This window comes from Amia ocellicauda, chromosome 8 (assembly GCF_036373705.1).
Source record: "Amia ocellicauda isolate fAmiCal2 chromosome 8, fAmiCal2.hap1, whole genome shotgun sequence".
Lineage (NCBI taxonomy): Eukaryota > Metazoa > Chordata > Actinopteri > Amiiformes > Amiidae > Amia > Amia ocellicauda.
In genome coordinates, this window is record NC_089857.1 from 26,305,346 (window position 1) to 26,324,006 (window position 18,661).

The following is an 18,661-nucleotide window of genomic DNA, read 5'->3' on the forward strand; positions in this document are numbered from 1 at the left end:
CTGAAAAACAAGACAGGAACGTTTTTGATTTACACATTTGCATTTATGGATATGGAATTTAGCTAGAGGTTAAATTCGATTAATACAATGTTTTTCCTGATCTTAACTGTATTTTGTGAAACCAAAAAGGACATTTTCCCAGTCAGAACAATTATAGTCAATAATAAATCTGCACGAGTAAGTGCAAAGCCAGAACAAGTGCAAAACAGTTTGTGAATACAAATCACACAAGGACAGTTTATATATATATATATATATATATATATATATATATATATATATATATATATGTTTGTCAGGATAATATTTATAGACTATTTGAAAGGGAATCTCTTTGATTTTATTAATCATTAGACACTTCTGAGGCAATGTCCAAACCTTTTTCTAGCAAATACTGATCATGAAATTACCACAATAAGACTAAGCATAAGGGATAGATGCTACTTGGTAAAATGGTTAACTTTCTGAACAATTTTATCCTTCACAGTGCTGTAGTAAACAAAGTCAGACAAGTTCAATTAAACCAATTTGTATGCAGAAAGTGAAGCTGTTGCTTTGTTATTTGTATTTTTGTCTCAGCAGGACCACTGTACACCATGTTCAGTATTTTACTTTCCCCTTTCACTAAGCATGCTAAGGGAACCAACAGGTAAACTATAAGATAAGTTATTTGTATAATCAGCTTCTCCAGAGATACCTGAACAAGTATTCAATTATTTGGAAAAGGTACCAAAGGTACAAAAGGTAAGGCTGAACATTTGGGGACAATCAAAGGAACAAAAAGGAGACTAAGCCAGTTCTAATACATATCAATCATAACATTTATTCACAAAGACTGTAAACAAATTGTACTTAATTATAAAACTCATTATAAAAATACATTGGGCACAATTGAGGCTCTGTGCATTAACAATGCTCCCTGAAGTATTACTAAACAAAAAGTTGTAACAGCTTTGTGTCTGTCATTGAAATTGCATTGCTAAGAACTGTAAAGTGCTTCAGACAAACTGATGAGACAACTTTGTAAAAACAATTTCCAAATCATAGCGGAGACATTCTTCTGAACTATAATTTGGTTTCAAATTGTACTAGATATTATAGTTAAACTCTTTTAATATACATTTATACAAATATTGTGTGTGTGTATATATATATATATATATATATATATATATATCAGGAATAAAAGAAGATAATTGGTTAAAATCTGCAAAATTATATATATATTTCTCTCTCTCTCTCTCTCTCTCTCTATATATATATATATATATATATATATATATATATATATACACACATATATATACATATATACGTATATTATATATATACGTATATATATGTATATATACGTATATATATATATATATATATATATATATAGAGAGAGAGAGAGAAATATATATATATATAATTTTGCAGATTTTAACCAATTATCTTCTTTTATTCCTGATGTACTTCAAATACCTTTAATAATTTACGTTTTCTTTTTGTACTGTTTACTGAGGCAGCCTCCTACATTCTTTTAATTTATTATATCAGTTATGAAGTATTGTACACTGCTAATGTAAAACTATTTCACACTTTTCCTATAGTTTTATTTACTGGCAACAAATAAGTTAAATAAAGTTAATAAAAGGCTGTCTGAATTATATATATATATATATTTAAACATAAACAGACACACTAAAATGTCCATTTTCCTTTATAAGCAGACTAGTATATATATTCCTGAAACGACTATTATCTTTAACTATTCTTAAAAGTGGAGTTCTTAACCCACAAGAACCCAGTGTGTATATGTCGCAAACATTTAACAACCATAGTGGAGCACAGTTGTTACAAATAAACTAGTTCAAACATACTCCTGAAAGAAACAAGGGGACATAAGCCACAGTGGCAAGATATTGTTGTGCACCCGTTGTTTTTTGTCAGAGTCCAGTGACACGGAAATGAGCAGCCCTACAAAACAGTGGGATTTTCCCAGACAGAAGTAATTTCTCTAGGGTACACATATCAGCCTTGAATTATACAGTACACCTGGACCGGCGTGATGTGTAAGCCTCAAGTACTGGATATGCATTTGCAATTGCTCCATTTTGTACTTAGGGTTTTGGTACAGTTGCGCTCTCTCTTATCGAGGCTGCTCATTTTAATAAGTCTTGGCTCGATCTATGCAGCATAGAATCACAGCTTCATCTGCAAGCCGGAACACGGGCATCTTTTATCACATAAAAAGCAAAAGAGAGAGCAGGGAGCTTGAGTGGAGTGCCCGCAGGCATTGGGCTTCCCTGAAGGACTGGCAACGTTCTGTCATCCACCATTTCCAAGACTTCCCCATTCAGCTGGACAGACCTTAAAGACAATAGGAATAGAAGAAAAACTACAAATGAGTGGAGAACATTTAGCCTGGGTTGCTCATTTGATTCCTCATGGCATATTGATCAGGTCCAGACATGTCTAGAGGGATTTGACTTTCTGTAGCCTCCCAAAAAAATAATCTCTGTTCTGAAAGCATCTTAATTTATGTTAAAAACATAATAACTTATTTTAAAGACATTCAGTGCCTGCTTTTGTTACCGACTAAAAATATGTGCATACTGTCTGTGGACATTGTCAGATCCTCACTCAGTGCTGAAGCTGTACTCTGGTACCAACATACCAACACTGTCTCAGCAACTGGGAGCATATGACTGCCAGGGTTGAAGATTTTCTGCCTCTGCTATAGCATCTTTCTAACAGTAGGTTTGGAAGCTAATTCCTGATGGGTGAGTCCCTATTTAAACACGTAAAAACTCTAGTACTATCAGCTTTTGACAGGAGGAAATAAACTTGAGTGTTTCTCAACATAAGACACAACACAAGACACCAGAGCCACACACACACAAAAGAGTTACAGACTGTGGTACAAACTCTGTTTAGAAGGCTGCCCTCTAATATTTTGTCTAAACAAAAGATTGAAATTAAGAACACATTCACACCCACTTTGAGTGCAGTCCACCTTTCCCAGGCTGCAGAAGGAAGAGATCCACGGTCTTGTTGGAGAGTTGATGAGGGAGATGGATCGTTGCAGTTTGCTTGTTTAAGTTCAAGGCAAACAGGGTGACAGCTCCGCTCCTGAATGCTTGGCTAAAACACAGCAAACGGCAAATTAATTACTGTGTTTTTCCCAAAAACTTTTTGTCCCACAAAACTACTGAATTAGAGATTTTCCATAGCACAGAACCATTAGTCTTTGCAAATATCTAAAGGAGAAAAAAATACTCAGATACACATTATTCTACATTTTATGTGTTCATCACTTAGAACATAAGAAAGTTTACAAATGAGAGGAGGCCATTCGACCTATTGTTCTTGTCTGGTGTTCATCAATAACTAAGTGATCCAAGGATCCTATCTAGTCCATTTTTAAATGTTCCCAAATGTTCGGCTTCAACCACATCGCTGGGGAGTTTGTTCCAGATTGTGACAACTCTCTGTGTGAAGAAGCGTCTCCTGTTTTCTGTCTTGAATGCCTTGAAGCCCAATTTCCATTTGTGTCCCCGGGTGTGTGTGTCCCTGCTGATCTGGAAAAGCTCCTCTGGTTTGATGTGGTCGATTCCCTTCATGATTTTGAAGACTTGGATCAAGTCCCCACGTAGTCTCCTCTGTTCCAGGATGAACAGGTCCCTCAGTCTCTCAGTAGGACATTCCCTTCAGACCTGGAATAAGTCTGGTTGCTCTCCTCTGAACTGCCTCTAGAGCAGCGATATCTTTCTTGAAGTGTGGAGCCCAGAACTGTCCACAGTATCCAGATGAGCTCTAACTAGTGCATTGTACAGTCTGAACATTACCTGTGGAACTCCACTAACAAACTCACTCCAGTTAGAAGCAACTCCTCTAATCGACACCCTCGGTTTCCTATACATCAACCAGTTCATAATCCATCTACTTACATTACCCTGAATGTTGATTGTATACATTTCTTTAAGAGAGATACTAACTCACTGTTAGAGTTTTTATCATATTAATGAGTTGTTTTAAGACATCCTGAAACAAAATGCACTGTAGGTCAGCCATTATTGTCCCTCATTATTCTATAATGAAGCATTAGATTAATCAGTTAGATATTTCATAATTACTTATATTCTATTCAGTGGGTTAGGGTGAATGACTTCTTGAGGTTTTGACCTAATTAATGTTAGTCAGGTTCTTCTTTCTCACCCACAGATAGTAGTAGGGTAGGGTGATATTATCTAATCTATATGGATCTCAAGGCACAAGCAACATGCTTTCATTTTTCTATATTGCAATGGAGCAGGGGAACTTGATATTGCTATTGAAAAGCAATGGAGGTTTAAGCCAGGAGTGAAATGCTCTTGCAAAAGAATTACAATTGAAAACAAAATAAAATACTGGGGTCAATTCCAGTTTTTCCCTTCTAATTCTGTGTGTCGTTTTTCAGTTTAGTCCCAATTCCTGTATAATTATCAATGACCCCAACATTGAAATAAATCCTGTGAAAAACACTCTTTGACATTATGGGTACATTACCCGTTTCTGTTGCTGCAATGCAGGTACACACGGAGCAGTCTGTTTGCCACTCCCAGACTGGTGTAAACCTTGACATTAAGCACCTCAGGACCAACTAGCTTCTTATACAGCAGAGACAGCCAGTAGTCCTGCACAAATCAAATGTATCAGTTAAAAATTTGTTCAAAACCTTTCAAGAGAAGTGATTTTTTCAGCATTCCCGTTGTTAATGTAGATTATGTGCACATTAATGATTGAGAAGAGCTTACTCTTTCACAAGTTCAGAGCATCATTCACAAGGCAATAGTGTGGAAATGTAACAGTGGGATGGCCAGAATGCTTAGTGACAATCAGTAGGAGATATGTAATGACATGCTATTAATACATATTTAAAGTGCTGTTCAGCTGTAATTAATGTGTTGGCAATACCATTGCCAACTAGCACCTATAATACAATTTAGGGATGCACCGAATGTTCGGCAACTGAAATTATTCGGCTGAAAATAGTAAAAAAAGCACTTTCGGCTGAATAAGTGAAAAGACCGAATAAATTTTACCGAACAATGACGTTTTTGATGACGCGATCGAATAGCAGCCAGCTATTGCTGTTTATTCTGTATTCGCTGTAACTCGAGCACACAGTTGTGTTTCCGAACACAGAGCGGCAGTCTGAGTGTGGTTTGGAGAGGAAAAGTCAAGTAAATTGTATAAATTAGCTAGATAGATAGGTCATTTTGTATTTCGCTGTTGTGACCGGAAAACATTGCCACAAGGACGCTAATGTTAAGACATTTTCATTGCAGCTCACATTGCTAAACTGGCAATTGAATGAAAATGTATAAAAAAAATGAAAAAGAAACACATATTGTTTGGTCAATTACAGCTGTAATTGCAAAATAATCCTTTATAAAACAAATAGTCACAACCTTTATAGTTCATTTTAAATTGAGACTAAAAAGTCGTGATAACGTCGGGACAATAATACAAGAGTCTGACACGATGCGTGAGAGTTGACAGGACTACTGTTATTATGCCATTTCCATACGGCTTCTAATAATGTATTTTTACATTGATATTTATTTAACAAAGTTGTTGTGTTAGATAAGTATTCATCAATTGCATCAATTACAATGTATTAATTTATGGGGAAACGATTTGTGAGAGAGACGTGCATTTTTTGCTGCGTAGCAGAGATGCTGCTGAAGAGAAACGTGCGGTTCGTTTACATTGTGTCTTTGCTGGCGTGTGGTATTGACCAATGGAAAGAACATTACTGTCTGTCATCATTCCTAGAGATTATATATTTTGTACCCAACCACAAACCGTGACTCTATGAATACCCCTTCTCATGTGTTAGTGTTTATACAGATCGCCATAAGCCGGCATTTTATTTTATATGTGATTGATTAATTTGAAAACGATGCTCCCGCACTCTACTACCAAGTGTTATAATTCAATAGAATGCAATGTTTTGATCGAAGACCTTATAACACTTGCAAGTAGAAATTGTGTGGGAGCATGTTTTTTCTATCCAGATCCTTTTCCCTCATACACACCTGTCTAGTCTACACAGGTGTGCAATTAGCTTTTGTTATAGTGATTGATTAATTACCTGAATAATTGCCACATTTTAACATGTTCACCACACATTCATGCACCCTCAGTCAGTTATAGGCCTAATATAGGCTATTCAAGAAGGGGGGGGCTCAAAGATGGCCAAATAAAAATATTTTTATTTTACGAATTTATTTATTTATTTTAAGTTATATTGTGCTTTGTTGGTACAATATCTGCTGGAATGTTAAAAAAAATGTTCAGTGTTAAATAAATATTTTTAAATTGTAGTTTTGTAATTGATTTTGTCTTTGAAAAGCAAGACAAAATAGTAAAAAGCACATTTAGACTATTTAATTTATACAATGATGAAAAAATTGGCAAAATAAATGGAAAAAAATGCTAAAAACTGCATTCGGTATTCGTCCTTTTGCCAAGTGTTTCATTATATTCGGTTACGGCTTCGGCCAAGAATCTTAATTTCGGTGCATCCCTAATACAATTTTCTTCTGCATTCTGGCATAACAACAAAGGTACTTACAGGGAGAGGGTCAAAATTGGAATCCACCAACTGGTAGGAGCCTGATCCAACTAGGACCTGTCTGATCACAACATCTATGCCAAGTTTGGCCGCCAGTCCCAGTTTATCTAACCACCTGTGGGAAGCATTGAACACAACTGTCAGGTGTAAGGAATTAAACCTTCTGAAAGTGGAGGAATTTCCCACTAGTAAAATTCCCCAGTTTGCAGGTATGTGCTGAGAGAGATAAGAAGGCAAATGTAAGATATTGTTTGTTAGAATGTACTTTTCTATGGGAAATTCTATGCTACCTGGCTTGTTACAAGAAACAGACTTCTCTCCTTTAACTTAGTTCCCTAAATTCCAAAGGGCCTTGCTAGACCCTTTTTTATTTTCAAATCCATTGTGGTGGCATACAGAGCCAAAATGATGACAACTGTGTCACTGTCCAAATATGTATGGACCTAACTGTATGTGTGGCTATATGGATCAAGCATCTTGCATTTAGTAATGTCTAAATCCACTGCCTTTTGGTTAAATAAAGGTACTGCAATGTTTTTTTAATCATGTCAAATGCAATTACCTGTTTCAATTCATCAGGCAAAGAAATGGCAAAATGCTGAAATATATCCACGACAAATCAATTCAGCTTAGTGAATTACTTATTTCAGTTTATAGAAGTTTTAAAGGGTTTATGTATGACAATGCCCTGAATGCAGGCCTTGCTAATGGTCATGGACCACAACTAACAGTTTGTGACACATCCAGTCTCCTCAAATACTGTTGAATGGTGACCTGGTTTACAGACAAAGTGGTCAAAGATACACTCTGAATGTGCGGTATCAATAGAACACCAAAAGCTATTGATAAAGATAACAAAGCAACAGTCTGTCTAATCTGTTTCGGGGAAGGGTGATTGAGGCAAACACCGTTGAGGGATATATAGCTGTTATTAGCCAGAGGTGTTCGCATGGGATGTGAGAAAGTGGGTGAGAGCTCCATTGTCACTTTGTATGTTTATGAGCAACTGCCATGGGCTACCTTGGAAGAGGGGTGGTAATGGTAACAGGCAGGAGTCAATCAAGACTCTACAAACTTTGTCTTGCTGCATCCAGTGTACATGTATACTGTGAAATAAATCACATTTAACCTGAATCTTCATGGTACCATTTACATTTACAGGTTTAGTTCTTACACATGGGTATCTGTGTCACTTTTACACAGCAGGATGTTTATTACCTTTGAAGGTCAACTGAACAATATTATACAATTGTATTACCCTGCCACTGAAGACATTACTTCACATACAGTGAGCAGGGAACCACAATTTATTATTATTATCATGTAGCAGACACCTTTATCCGAGGCCACTTACGTAGTTTAACTATCACTAACATACAATGTTCCAATTAATATTGTAAAGGTTATAAGATCACATTAACAAAAACAAGAATTATGTATTAAAATAAATAAAATGTACAAGAAAAGATGAGAATATTTTATAGGTGTAATCTAAATGTATGGGTCTTAAGGAAGTGTCAAATGGTGGCAAGACACTGTGCATTAGAGGGCAAGAGGGCATGCCTAAAGTTAAGCTTATTTTAAACTAGCACACCAACCTGGGTTATGACCCACTTTTTGGCAACCCAGGTTATAGTTTTGGTGTGTGTGAAAGCATGTACACCGGTAAAAAATAAGTTAAGATCAAGATTTGAATTGAACTGAATTGTTTTTTTTAACCTCATCCTTCTAAAACAATGTAATCATTGATGCTCCTCTATGTAAGATGTTTTTTTTCAGGAAAATGGGCTTAAAAGCGGTGTTCTTCTCGCCCTGTGTGACGTAATGAGGAGAGATTCATGAGAAAGTATCCAGTGAAACATCAGGATCTCACTATTCATTTTTTAATAAAAAAAGAGATACAAAAACACAATAAAGCAAACAGATGCTACATTAGCTTAACACTAATAAGATAAAACTGTAGTGTTTCTTTGTTATAATTAACATTTAAGAAATACTGTTCAGTTAACCAAACTGATGTAACAAACTTGGCAATGGACTTGCAAAATTAATAACTATTTATTCTGACCACTAGATGGAGACACAGAACCAGATACAATATTTTAGCCAAGAACAAAACATGACGCATATGTATGGGCTCAAATTAGCGCCATAAGTAACGAATTCAAAATAAAAAATATTGTAAACAACAACAAAAAAAAAGTTGAGACTCATGGTATTGGAGAACATTTTAATTTTATTATTAAGGGAACCAAGTGATTCCAGAAGGTTAAGTCAATCCCATTGGGGGTTTGCAGATGGAGTTTTTAAAGTGACTACTATATCTAGGTTTTGTTTCTCATATGGAATCTGCCATTGTTTTCTCTGTACACTCCCAATTTTTAATCCTCAATTATTCATCAAATTGGCTCACTGCTACAAGTCATGTCCTTAATATGGGAGGGATGTAGGCAGCTAACACTTCCTCTGAAGCCATCTACTAGTTTTGCCCTAGTTGGTCCACTGTAACAGCAGAGCTATTGCATCACAGGGAGGACAGACATCTGGTGAGCTACGGGGTTCTGTTGTGTGACAAAGTTCAGCCAAAAGAAACCGATGCTCAGACAGTGGCGTAACACCCTGTGGGGAATCCGGGTTACAGACCCATAAGTTACACCATAATCAGAATTTAATATTAATAATATAACACAATTTAATATGAATAATATGAATGTTGTTTAGGCTGATGTTTGATTCTTCTTAAAACATGAAACAACAGATTTACTGATTCCTCAGCAGTTTATCACAGTAACACACATTCTTTAGAATGGCATTGTGATACAATGTGAAGTTTATATTCTCTGTAACCCCACCGCCCTTAAAGACACCCCACTGAGGCGACTTCACATTACATACATGAATCCAGCAGCATAGGTGTCCGAAAGTCCCGGGGCTCCTCCTCCATAAGCTGAGCTGGTCTCTCCCAGCCAGACTTTCTTCCCAGGGGAAGACTCTGAAACAATCTGACAGCAGAGGCAGCGTTACTACTCAAGAAACGTCAATTTGCATGAAGGCATCACCGTGATTACAGGAACGTTAAGAACGCCAATGTTAAAACAAGACAGATATTTAAACTTTCCTCCAGGGGAAGATGACTTGAAGTGACTTGATAAAATAATTTGTTTCCACACGAAAAGTCTCTCAGGGGCTCTCCTGTTATAAAGGAATGTTAAGGTATTTTTTTTAATAAGCCATCATTTGGGAGCACAGAGGTGAATGAGAGCACTGGTACTGGTATTTTCCAGCTATTCTTCTAGAACTGTAGTACCATTCTACCACTCTTCCCATGAATTCCCCAACAACACTGGGCAATCTATGGGCAATTTGCCCTCCTCAAACTAAACAAATTACATGGGGAATTATCCCACAGAATAAACTGGGCCCAATGTCTATTTTACACTTTTTTTTTAAAATTCATATCCAGGTTACAATGTTCTTCTGTATAGTATAGGCTGTGCATTGGTTGCAGCAAATAAACCCCTACTCAGACAGGTTTTAGGAATAGAGTGGATTAATTTGTGACATGCACACCAATTTTCCAACTCACCCTTCAAGCGATTTATTACAGATAATATTCGGCACAACTTAATTTTTCTGTGAGCTGACACACTGAGTAAATAAAGCAAACTCCTTGGAAATCTGAGGAGTGTGCTGTGAATACTTAGGTCATGTAATCTTTCACTTCCTTATGTAGGTTACTTTGTTACCTGAAGGACTTCAGTTGTTTTAGACGACAGAGTGTCCAGCACTTCAGGATCAAGGAAGTCAGACAGTGATGCATCTCTTCCATTGACATAATAGCTATACAAACAAAAGCAGAAAGAAAACAGGCATTATTCAGCTGCTTTGATTTAATAAAGAACCACCAACAAAAAAGCAATATACCTTATGGCAACATCCAGGTCAGACTGGGAACAAAGCTAATTCTGGAAGGAAACACAACACCAATCCTGTGAATCACTTGCATTTGAACTCGCTGCTACTTGACCTACTACCTACTTTGACTGTCCCTGAATTACAAACTTTTGAATAAGCAGTTGATTTATGATCACGCCCTACAACTGTACACACCATATACAATACTGTACAGTTCGCAAAAAGGTCACAATGGCAGTGTTGTATTGATAACTGATCCCCTTTGTGTATTTTGTGCTAAAAATTAAACCAACATTTTTGTGGGCCCGGTTATCAGCCTCTATACAGCAAGTGCACTTTCATAATATGTATTTTGGTGCACTGCCTTAAATAGATTATGTGAAAGACTGAAGGCTGTAAAAGCATTAAACTGGCTCCTAAGTTAAAGGTTACTGTATGAAGAAAAAATAACATGTAGCAGCAGACTAAAAGTATGCAGTACTTACACCATATTGACCAATTCAAATATGAACACTAACACCACATCCAATAAAATACATAGAAGGGGAAATCAGTTTATCATTTTAAAAACAACAATATGTGTCTATATGACCGGGGTTTTGTTTGATGCAACATGGCAGATATGCAATAGCTGATGAAGGCCATTTATTTCCAGGATGACAACAGTATAAAAAGCCAAGCTTGGAAGGAAAAAGTCCATACAAATTATATAATTTATTTACATTTAAATCTAGGTGTAACTGACAGATACTAGCAGTTTTTTCTCCCACCACAACCAGCACACAATAGTCTCCTGATGTAGTATCTCTTATGTTTGTGTCATAGAATGAAAATTCAAACCTATAATCAGAAATAAGTTTAATTGTGCTATACACTACTATTCCCTATCCATATCAAGCACCGACAGTGTCTACTGTTAGTGGAACTTTACCAAGACCCCTGCGACCTGGTCACTCGTGTGCTTTACAGACAGTACAATCCCAAAATACAAGCAGACCAAATTACACATTTACTCCAAAACAGACACCTTTCCATGGTCTTAGCAGGCAGCCTGCTCATCTGTTCTTAAATATATAAGACCGCAGTTGCGTCAGCAAGGCTAACGTCTGTCCTGGAAACAGAATTACTTCTATAGTGACCCAATAATAAACTCAGGGTGATCAAAAGCAGAAGTATGAAATCATGTTAAAATCTGCATTTTCTCAATGCTCCCATGGAGTTGTTGCTGCTCAACTATGTGTATTAATATATGTCAAATGATGGTTTAAATTCAGTTAGCCTGGCATATTTGAGGCTTGCCCTCTGTGTGCTATCCTGGCTCTCTGAGGGCCTTTGTAATAAAAACTTGTTGATGCCTAACTCTGGACTCTGATTGCATTTGTGGAAGAAATTAGTTATATTAACATGAAAGAAAAACAAAACAGGAAAATAAAACACTCCTAAACTAACCAATCAGATATAATTAGAACAGTGCAACTACTGTGACAGCAGCTGATGCTTTGATCCCAATATATTTCATTTGTATTGAAAAATACTGAGTGTGCCCCTGTATTTTCTTACTACTTTTTATTACACCACATCAAGGGTATGAATACAGAAGGTCAAATCACAGACATCTTTGTTTAGTTTCCCCCATAAAGTCAAGCTTTTCTCACTGGAGGAAAAAAATAGATTTCATTTATTTTAATTGATTTGTCATCTAGTCAGTACTCAACAGTTTACAGGTAAAACCTCTGATGTTGGCCTATATACAGAACGGCATGGACTTATTTTAACCAAAATTATTATTAACCTAATGTATTATTAATGGTTTTATTATTGGTACTCTTTCAGGGTGAGAAATATGATAGACAAAATGAACAATTAGATGAACAACACAATAATAATCTCAATTTAATTTGGAAGATAACTGACATCATTTCACAACTACTGAATGTGGTAAATCTTTTGTAACACTTCTCAGCTCAGTTCAATAACTGTACCCTCAGAGACTAGTCCTGATACATTTACTCTTCCAGCACTCAAGAGTACAAATCACAAGTTTTTATTTAATTACATTATAATATCAACTCAATCCAGATTTTGTATAAACGTAATGATTAACATTAAAAGTACAGAACTGCAGGAAAGTAAATAACTTACTGGTGCCATGTGCATGCATCTATGACATTCCTGCCAGTCTTCAAAAACCTTTCAGCAAAAACACAAGTAATGAGGATAATATTTTAATACAAGTGGAATCATTTTAGTTGGTATTTTCCTAATATCCACTCAATGTGATTTAAATATTTGTAATAATTGTGGATGCAATACAGAAACACATTCCTAAAATAATACACATTTGGGTCTTATGTTGATTGTGGTCTGGTTAAGTGATTCAGAAGAAAAACAAAATAGTTACATTTTAAAAGCAAAGAGAAGCCATGATTATGTTTTAAAGCAACTACAACTGTGCCAGTACTGTTCATGTGCATTTGTAAGTAACTGTGACTTATTGAGACTGACTGTGACTTAATGTCAATATGTGATTTAATGTACTACATGAAGAGGAAAAAAAACATGTATGTAGCCAATATAGCCCTCACATGACACCAAAACCTACTTTCTTCCCCAGCATAATTATTTCTGTATATACCAAATTTGCAACTCACATTCTGTGTAGAGCAACAGGCTGCTCATAAAACTGATCAGGGAACATGCTTAAGTATTTACAGCTTGCTCTAAAAGCTCTCATTAATACTCCAACACAGTAAAGAAATTAGATAGTTACCCTTCCAGTAATTTCTGTGTGTGTTCTCGGGGTTGGCCTACATCAGGGCCGTACAGGCCACAATATTTAAATAACTTGGACTTTCTGAGGATCTCACGAAGATGAATGAAGTCCTTTCCTAGCTGGTACCCATCAACCCGGATCCCAGCTTTCTTCTCAAAGCTGTTAGGCTCTGAAGCAGGAAGTCAGCAATTAACAAAAGCAGGGTGCAAAGTCACTTCCTGTTCATGAATGCCAGTTCTAATGCCTTATCCAACAAAACCTGTTTCCCCACAAAGAAACTGTTGTTTCAAACTGCGAAGTAATCATGAAAAAAGTAAATGAGAATGAATAGAACATCTTCCAAATATTTATACAAACACACACAAAATGACGTAGATCTTGGCCACAATGATTAACCCATGACCTAGCTCCTTCGACACTCACAAAAGAGCTCCTGCAAGCCTGATGGCAAAACAAACCTGCACAATTTGAAAGAAAAGGTATTGATTTGATTGAATATCCTTAGTTCTGTTGGAAATATACTGGTGACAGACTAAAGTCAGAGGGGTTGCTCATTAACAGATTGCACTGTATTATTTAAGAAACTGTCAAAATCTATAGAACATGATGGAGATGCGGAAGAAAAACAAAAACAAAAAAACTTTTCATTACGCACCATTTCCCAGTTCCCAAGACATGTTGTACTGCTGTGATTCACAGTAGCTCAGTAGCTTCTCTGCATTCTTGCTGTCCCAGGAATTCCCCTCTGTTCTCAGCAAGGCATTGAGCCCAAAGATGAGATGGAATCCGGAGCAGCTGGCAAAATTGTACAGCATGTCCACAGACGATTCTGTTCAGATGACATTGTATACAAGTTAGATGTTAAATAACACAAATTTAATCAATTCCCCCTAGAAAGATAAAATATACTGTTCATATGTTGAATTCCTTCAAACCAGGGATTTTTGGCATTGTTTAAATTGTTTAAAGATGTTACATGACACAGAGATCCTTCATGAAATATAGCATAATTATATAAAAGATAATACTATGTTAAACAAAATAATATCTGCTTGAATGTTTTTCTTTCTGTCTATGGTGCTATATGGTCTGAGTTTGGATTATGGGCCAACTGACAATGTAATTGTTTCCACACAGTAGAATAATAAGGACACCCAAGTCTGTTCTTTTAATCTGAGCATTAACATTATGATACTTTTTAGGCCTTGAGCCAAAAGTCAGTTGTTATTATTGCCATTTGACTTACTGACCCACATACATGCAAGTGCACAGTGTTAAATTCAGAATGTCCCAAAAGACTCGCTTCAATTTACCTGAAAACTTGATTTTGCTGTACACACACTCAACTTCCTCCTTCAGGAACCGAGTCTCCTGACGAGCCCATTCAGAATGTAGAGTCTCCTCAAGGATTAATGGAAGGTCGTGTCTTTTGCAAACATTTCCTAAAACCAAAATATTTAGCAATTCAAGGCATAGAGAATACTCCTAGATACCCCCCCACCACAAGTATAAATGTTATATACAGTGAGGGAAAAAAGTATTTGATCCCCTGCTGATTTTGTACGTTTGCCCACTGACAAAGAAATGATCAGTCTATAATTTTAATGGTAGGTGTATTTTAACAGTGAGAGACAGAATAACAACAAAAAAATCCAGAAAAACGCATTTCAAAAACGTTATAAATTGATTTGCATGTTAATGAGGGAAATAAGTATTTGATCCCCTATCAATCAGCAAGATTTCTGGCTCCCAGGTGTCTTTTATAAAATGAGATTAGGAGCACTCTCTTAAAGGGAGTGCTCCTAATCTCAGCTCGTTACCTGTATAAAAGACACCTGTCCACAGAAGCAATCAATCAATCAGATGTCAAACTCTCCACCATGGCCAAGACCAAAGAGCTGTCCAAGGATGTCAGGGACAAGATTGTAGACCTACACAAGGCTGGAATGGGCTACAAGACCATCGCCAAGCAGCTTGGTGAGAAGGTGACAACAGTTGGTGCGATTATTCGCAAATGGAAGAAACACAAAATAACTGTCAGTCTCCCTCGGTCTGGGGCTCCATGCAAGATCTCACCTCGTGGAGTTTCAATGATCATGAGAACGGTGAGGAATCAGCCCAGAACTACACGGGAGGATCTTGTTAATGATCTCAAGGCAGCTGGGACCATAGTCACCAAGAAAACAATTGGTAACACACTACGCCGTGAAGGACTGAAATCCTGCAGCGCCCGCAAGGTCCCCCTGCTCAAGAAAGCAAATGTACAGGCCCGTCTGAAGTTTGCCAATGAACATCTGAATGATTCAGAGGAGAACTGGGTGAAATTGTTGTGGTCAGATGAGACCAAAATCGAGCTCTTTGGCATCGACTCAACTCGCCGTGTTTGGAGGAGGAGGAATGACCCCAAGAACACCATCCCCACCGTCAAACATGGAGGTGGAAACATTATGCTTTGGGGGTGTTTTTCTGCTAAGGGGACAGGACAACTGCACCGCATCAAAGGGACGATGGACGGGGCCATGTACCATCAAATCTTGGGTGAGAACCTCCTTCCCTCAGCCAGGGCATTGAAAATGGGTCGTGGATGGGTATTCCAGCATGACAATGACCCAAAACACACAGCCAAGGCAACAAAGGAGTGGCTCAAGAAGAAGCACATTAAGGTCCTGGAGTGGCCTAGCCAGTCTCTAGACCTTAATCCCATAGAAAATCTGTGGAGGGAGCTGAAGGTTCGAGTTGCCAAACGTCAGCCTCGAAACCTTAATGACTTGGAGAGGATCTGCAAAGAGGAGTGGGACAAAATCCCTCCTGAGATGTGTGCAAACCTGGTGGCCAACTACAAGAAACGTCTGACCTCTGTGATTGCCAACAAGGGTTTTGCCACCAAGTACTAAGACGAAGGGGTCAAATACTTATTTCCCTCATTAACATGCAAATCAATTTATAACTTTTTTTAAATGCATTTTTCTGGATTTTTTTTGTTGTTATTCTGTCTCTCACCATTAAAATACACCTACCATTAAAATTATAGACTGATCATTTCTTTGTCAGTGGGCAAACGTACAAAATCAGCAGGGGATCAAATACTTTTTTCCCCTCACTGTATATCCAGGGAGGCAATACTATGGTCATAACATACCTAGTGCTGACCCCCGCCAAATGCTATTCATTTACCCATCAGCCCATCTGTGAACCATGTAAATATCAAAGGTATGAGGCAAATATACATGTGTGTGTCTACATACATACATACATACATAATGAATCTTCAGTCTTAAATGTGTTTAGAAGTGTGCCAATCCAGAAAGAGAGAAAACATCTGGACCTAAAAATGTATCTTCATTACTAAAGTTCTCTCTTAGTTTAATGTATGTCATCTTTCTATATAGGTGGACCTTTCTCTCCCTGTCCTCTAATATGTTGTGTTGGTTAATATTAACAAAATGACTGACCGTGCTAACATTAAGAAACATTTTATCTACACAAGTAGAATAGCTGCTGTCTAGTGAATAAAACAAGAATTGTCATCTGAGTTCTGTCTAAACCTGACTTTCACTGGTTTGAAACTGGGAGCCTACAGTGGATATAAAAAGCAGGTGATGTATTTTACTACCAAATCCCTGATGAGAAAACTTTTATATGGAATTATCATTGTCAGATCTCATTATTGTGCCTTATTGTAGTAGGAAATAAGGGATGGCTATTTGTTTCCCAAAATCTGGGTGGGTGAGAAACACATATGACACAGGATTGTTTGTGTGACCAGCATACGTTAGGACTTTACCTGGCTGAAATGCAGAGTCTCTCAGGAAATCCCTTTGTGTTACGGAGTCATTTCGAGGGGCAAAGATCATGAAGTCTGCCTTTGTTCCACCAAATCTCAAAAACCCAGGGGACAGGGCTTTCGAGAGGGTTCTAAGCTTCTGGGAGCTAGTGCCGTAAAAAGAGAATGTATTAAAGTGCATACATTTAGCATTCAGGGAAATTCAATGACCTATAATTTAGTTTCTCACTGAATCACATTGCTCTGGATGCCTTCACTGCATAGGCTACTATTAGTTAAATGCACATGAAGATGTCTGAAAGAACAGACCAAGAATAACAAGTTTTCAATGAGTTTCAATGTTTTTTAAAACTCCCTACTTAACACAAGTACTGAAAATTGATTATATTAAAAATATGATTCGTTTCTGCAGATAAGCACAGTTCTAAGAAGGAACTGTAGTAACACTTTTCTTCCCAGTACTGGAGCTGTGAGACATGTTGTTTTCCCTGAGAGCATTTTGTGTATATAAGAAACAATTGTTATAAAAGCACTTGTTAATACCCACGACTTAAACACAAACTTTAAAGAAACCAGAAACAAATAGCAAAACCAAGTTTCGACTTCTGCTTTTTAGAAGTGTCTCATTAAATCAACCTACAGAACAAGTTACAAACAAAACGAAGATGAATAAAGCTAAATATATGTATTAAAATATGCCCATTTTGGGGTCTGTAAAACAATAAAAGGCAACAAATACATACAAATTAATAAGAGCAGGTCTTACTGGTTTACAGACACTCCTATTTCAAAGGAATGCAATCGACTTTGTTTTAGGCTTCTTTTAATACTCACCCCAAAAGATACACATATTTCTCTTCTGCAACTAAGCTGGCATCTATCGCCACAGACAGGAAGCCCTGGTTCACGGTGCCGACAGCCTGCAGCAGATCTGCGGCGATAAAGGCAGCTCCTGCGGGCTGGGGGCGCTCAGAGCCGGCGTCTGCACGGCAACACAGTCCCAGCAAGAGGAGGGCGAAGGCTGCCCCTGTCCGCATGTTACTACAGCCGCCACACGTTTGTTCCCAATGCGCTTTCTATCGACAAATCCGGCTTAATGGGATACAGTGATCTTTCTTTTTAAGATGTTCTTCGTGAATTATGATCAGACGGTCTCGTCCAAAAGCGCAGCCTCGCCATTTCCTTAAAGCAACTACACGCTACGTCAACATTGCTAAATGAAACAGAAGAAGCGAGGAAGCAGATATACTAGTGCTAGTCATAGAGGTATTTTCCAGTCTGCCGTTTGCTCTGACCGTCCCGACATCATGTGAGCGGCATTCAGCTTACCTGCATTGAACAAGTTACACACACACACAATGTGTAGTGTATAGTTACATAAAGGTTGCAGAATTGATTGTGTTGAGGCAGCAGGTACCAATTAGACTCCGCCTCTTTTCTATTTTGGAATTTATGTTCAATTAAGTGGTCTGTACACCATGGTATTTAATCCGGTAAAAGGCGTTGTGTTGAGTATGGGCTACGTACAATAATAATAATAATAATAATAATAATAATAATACAAAATTCTTCCGGAGGAAAA

At 37.3% G+C, this 18,661-nt stretch overlaps 1 protein-coding gene across 1 annotated transcript; it reads right to left on the minus strand.

The window, feature by feature from the left end:
- Positions 1–1,410: 1,410 nt before the first annotated feature.
- Positions 1,411–18,495, minus strand: hpse (heparanase). The gene is made up of 12 exons (XM_066710846.1): positions 17,914–18,495; positions 17,080–17,225; positions 14,609–14,737; positions 13,951–14,124; positions 13,293–13,464; positions 12,665–12,712; positions 10,354–10,447; positions 9,503–9,609; positions 6,608–6,722; positions 4,534–4,661; positions 2,986–3,129; positions 1,411–2,355 (listed from the first exon to the last, which is right to left on the minus strand). Exons 1-12 carry the CDS (start codon positions 18,114–18,116, stop codon positions 2,196–2,198), a joined length of 1,620 nt encoding a protein of 539 aa, XP_066566943.1. The 5' UTR covers positions 18,117–18,495; the 3' UTR covers positions 1,411–2,195.
- Between the last annotated feature and the right edge of the window lie 166 nt (positions 18,496–18,661).

What these genes read in the sequence shown, in the direction of transcription:
- hpse (XM_066710846.1), bottom strand. Translation starts at nt 18,116, where the DNA reads ATGCGGACAGGGGCAGCCTTCGCCCTCCTCTTGCTGGGACTGTGTTGC. An exon ending in ACACAGAAATTACTGGAAGG is followed by an intron (nt 12,713 to 13,292) that starts GTAACTATCTAA and finishes TTTTGCTGAAAG; the next exon opens with GTTTTTGAAGACTGGCAGGA. An exon ending in GATGCATGCACATGGCACCA is followed by an intron (nt 10,448 to 12,664) that starts GTAAGTTATTTA and finishes TTGTTTGTATAG; the next exon opens with CTATTATGTCAATGGAAGAG.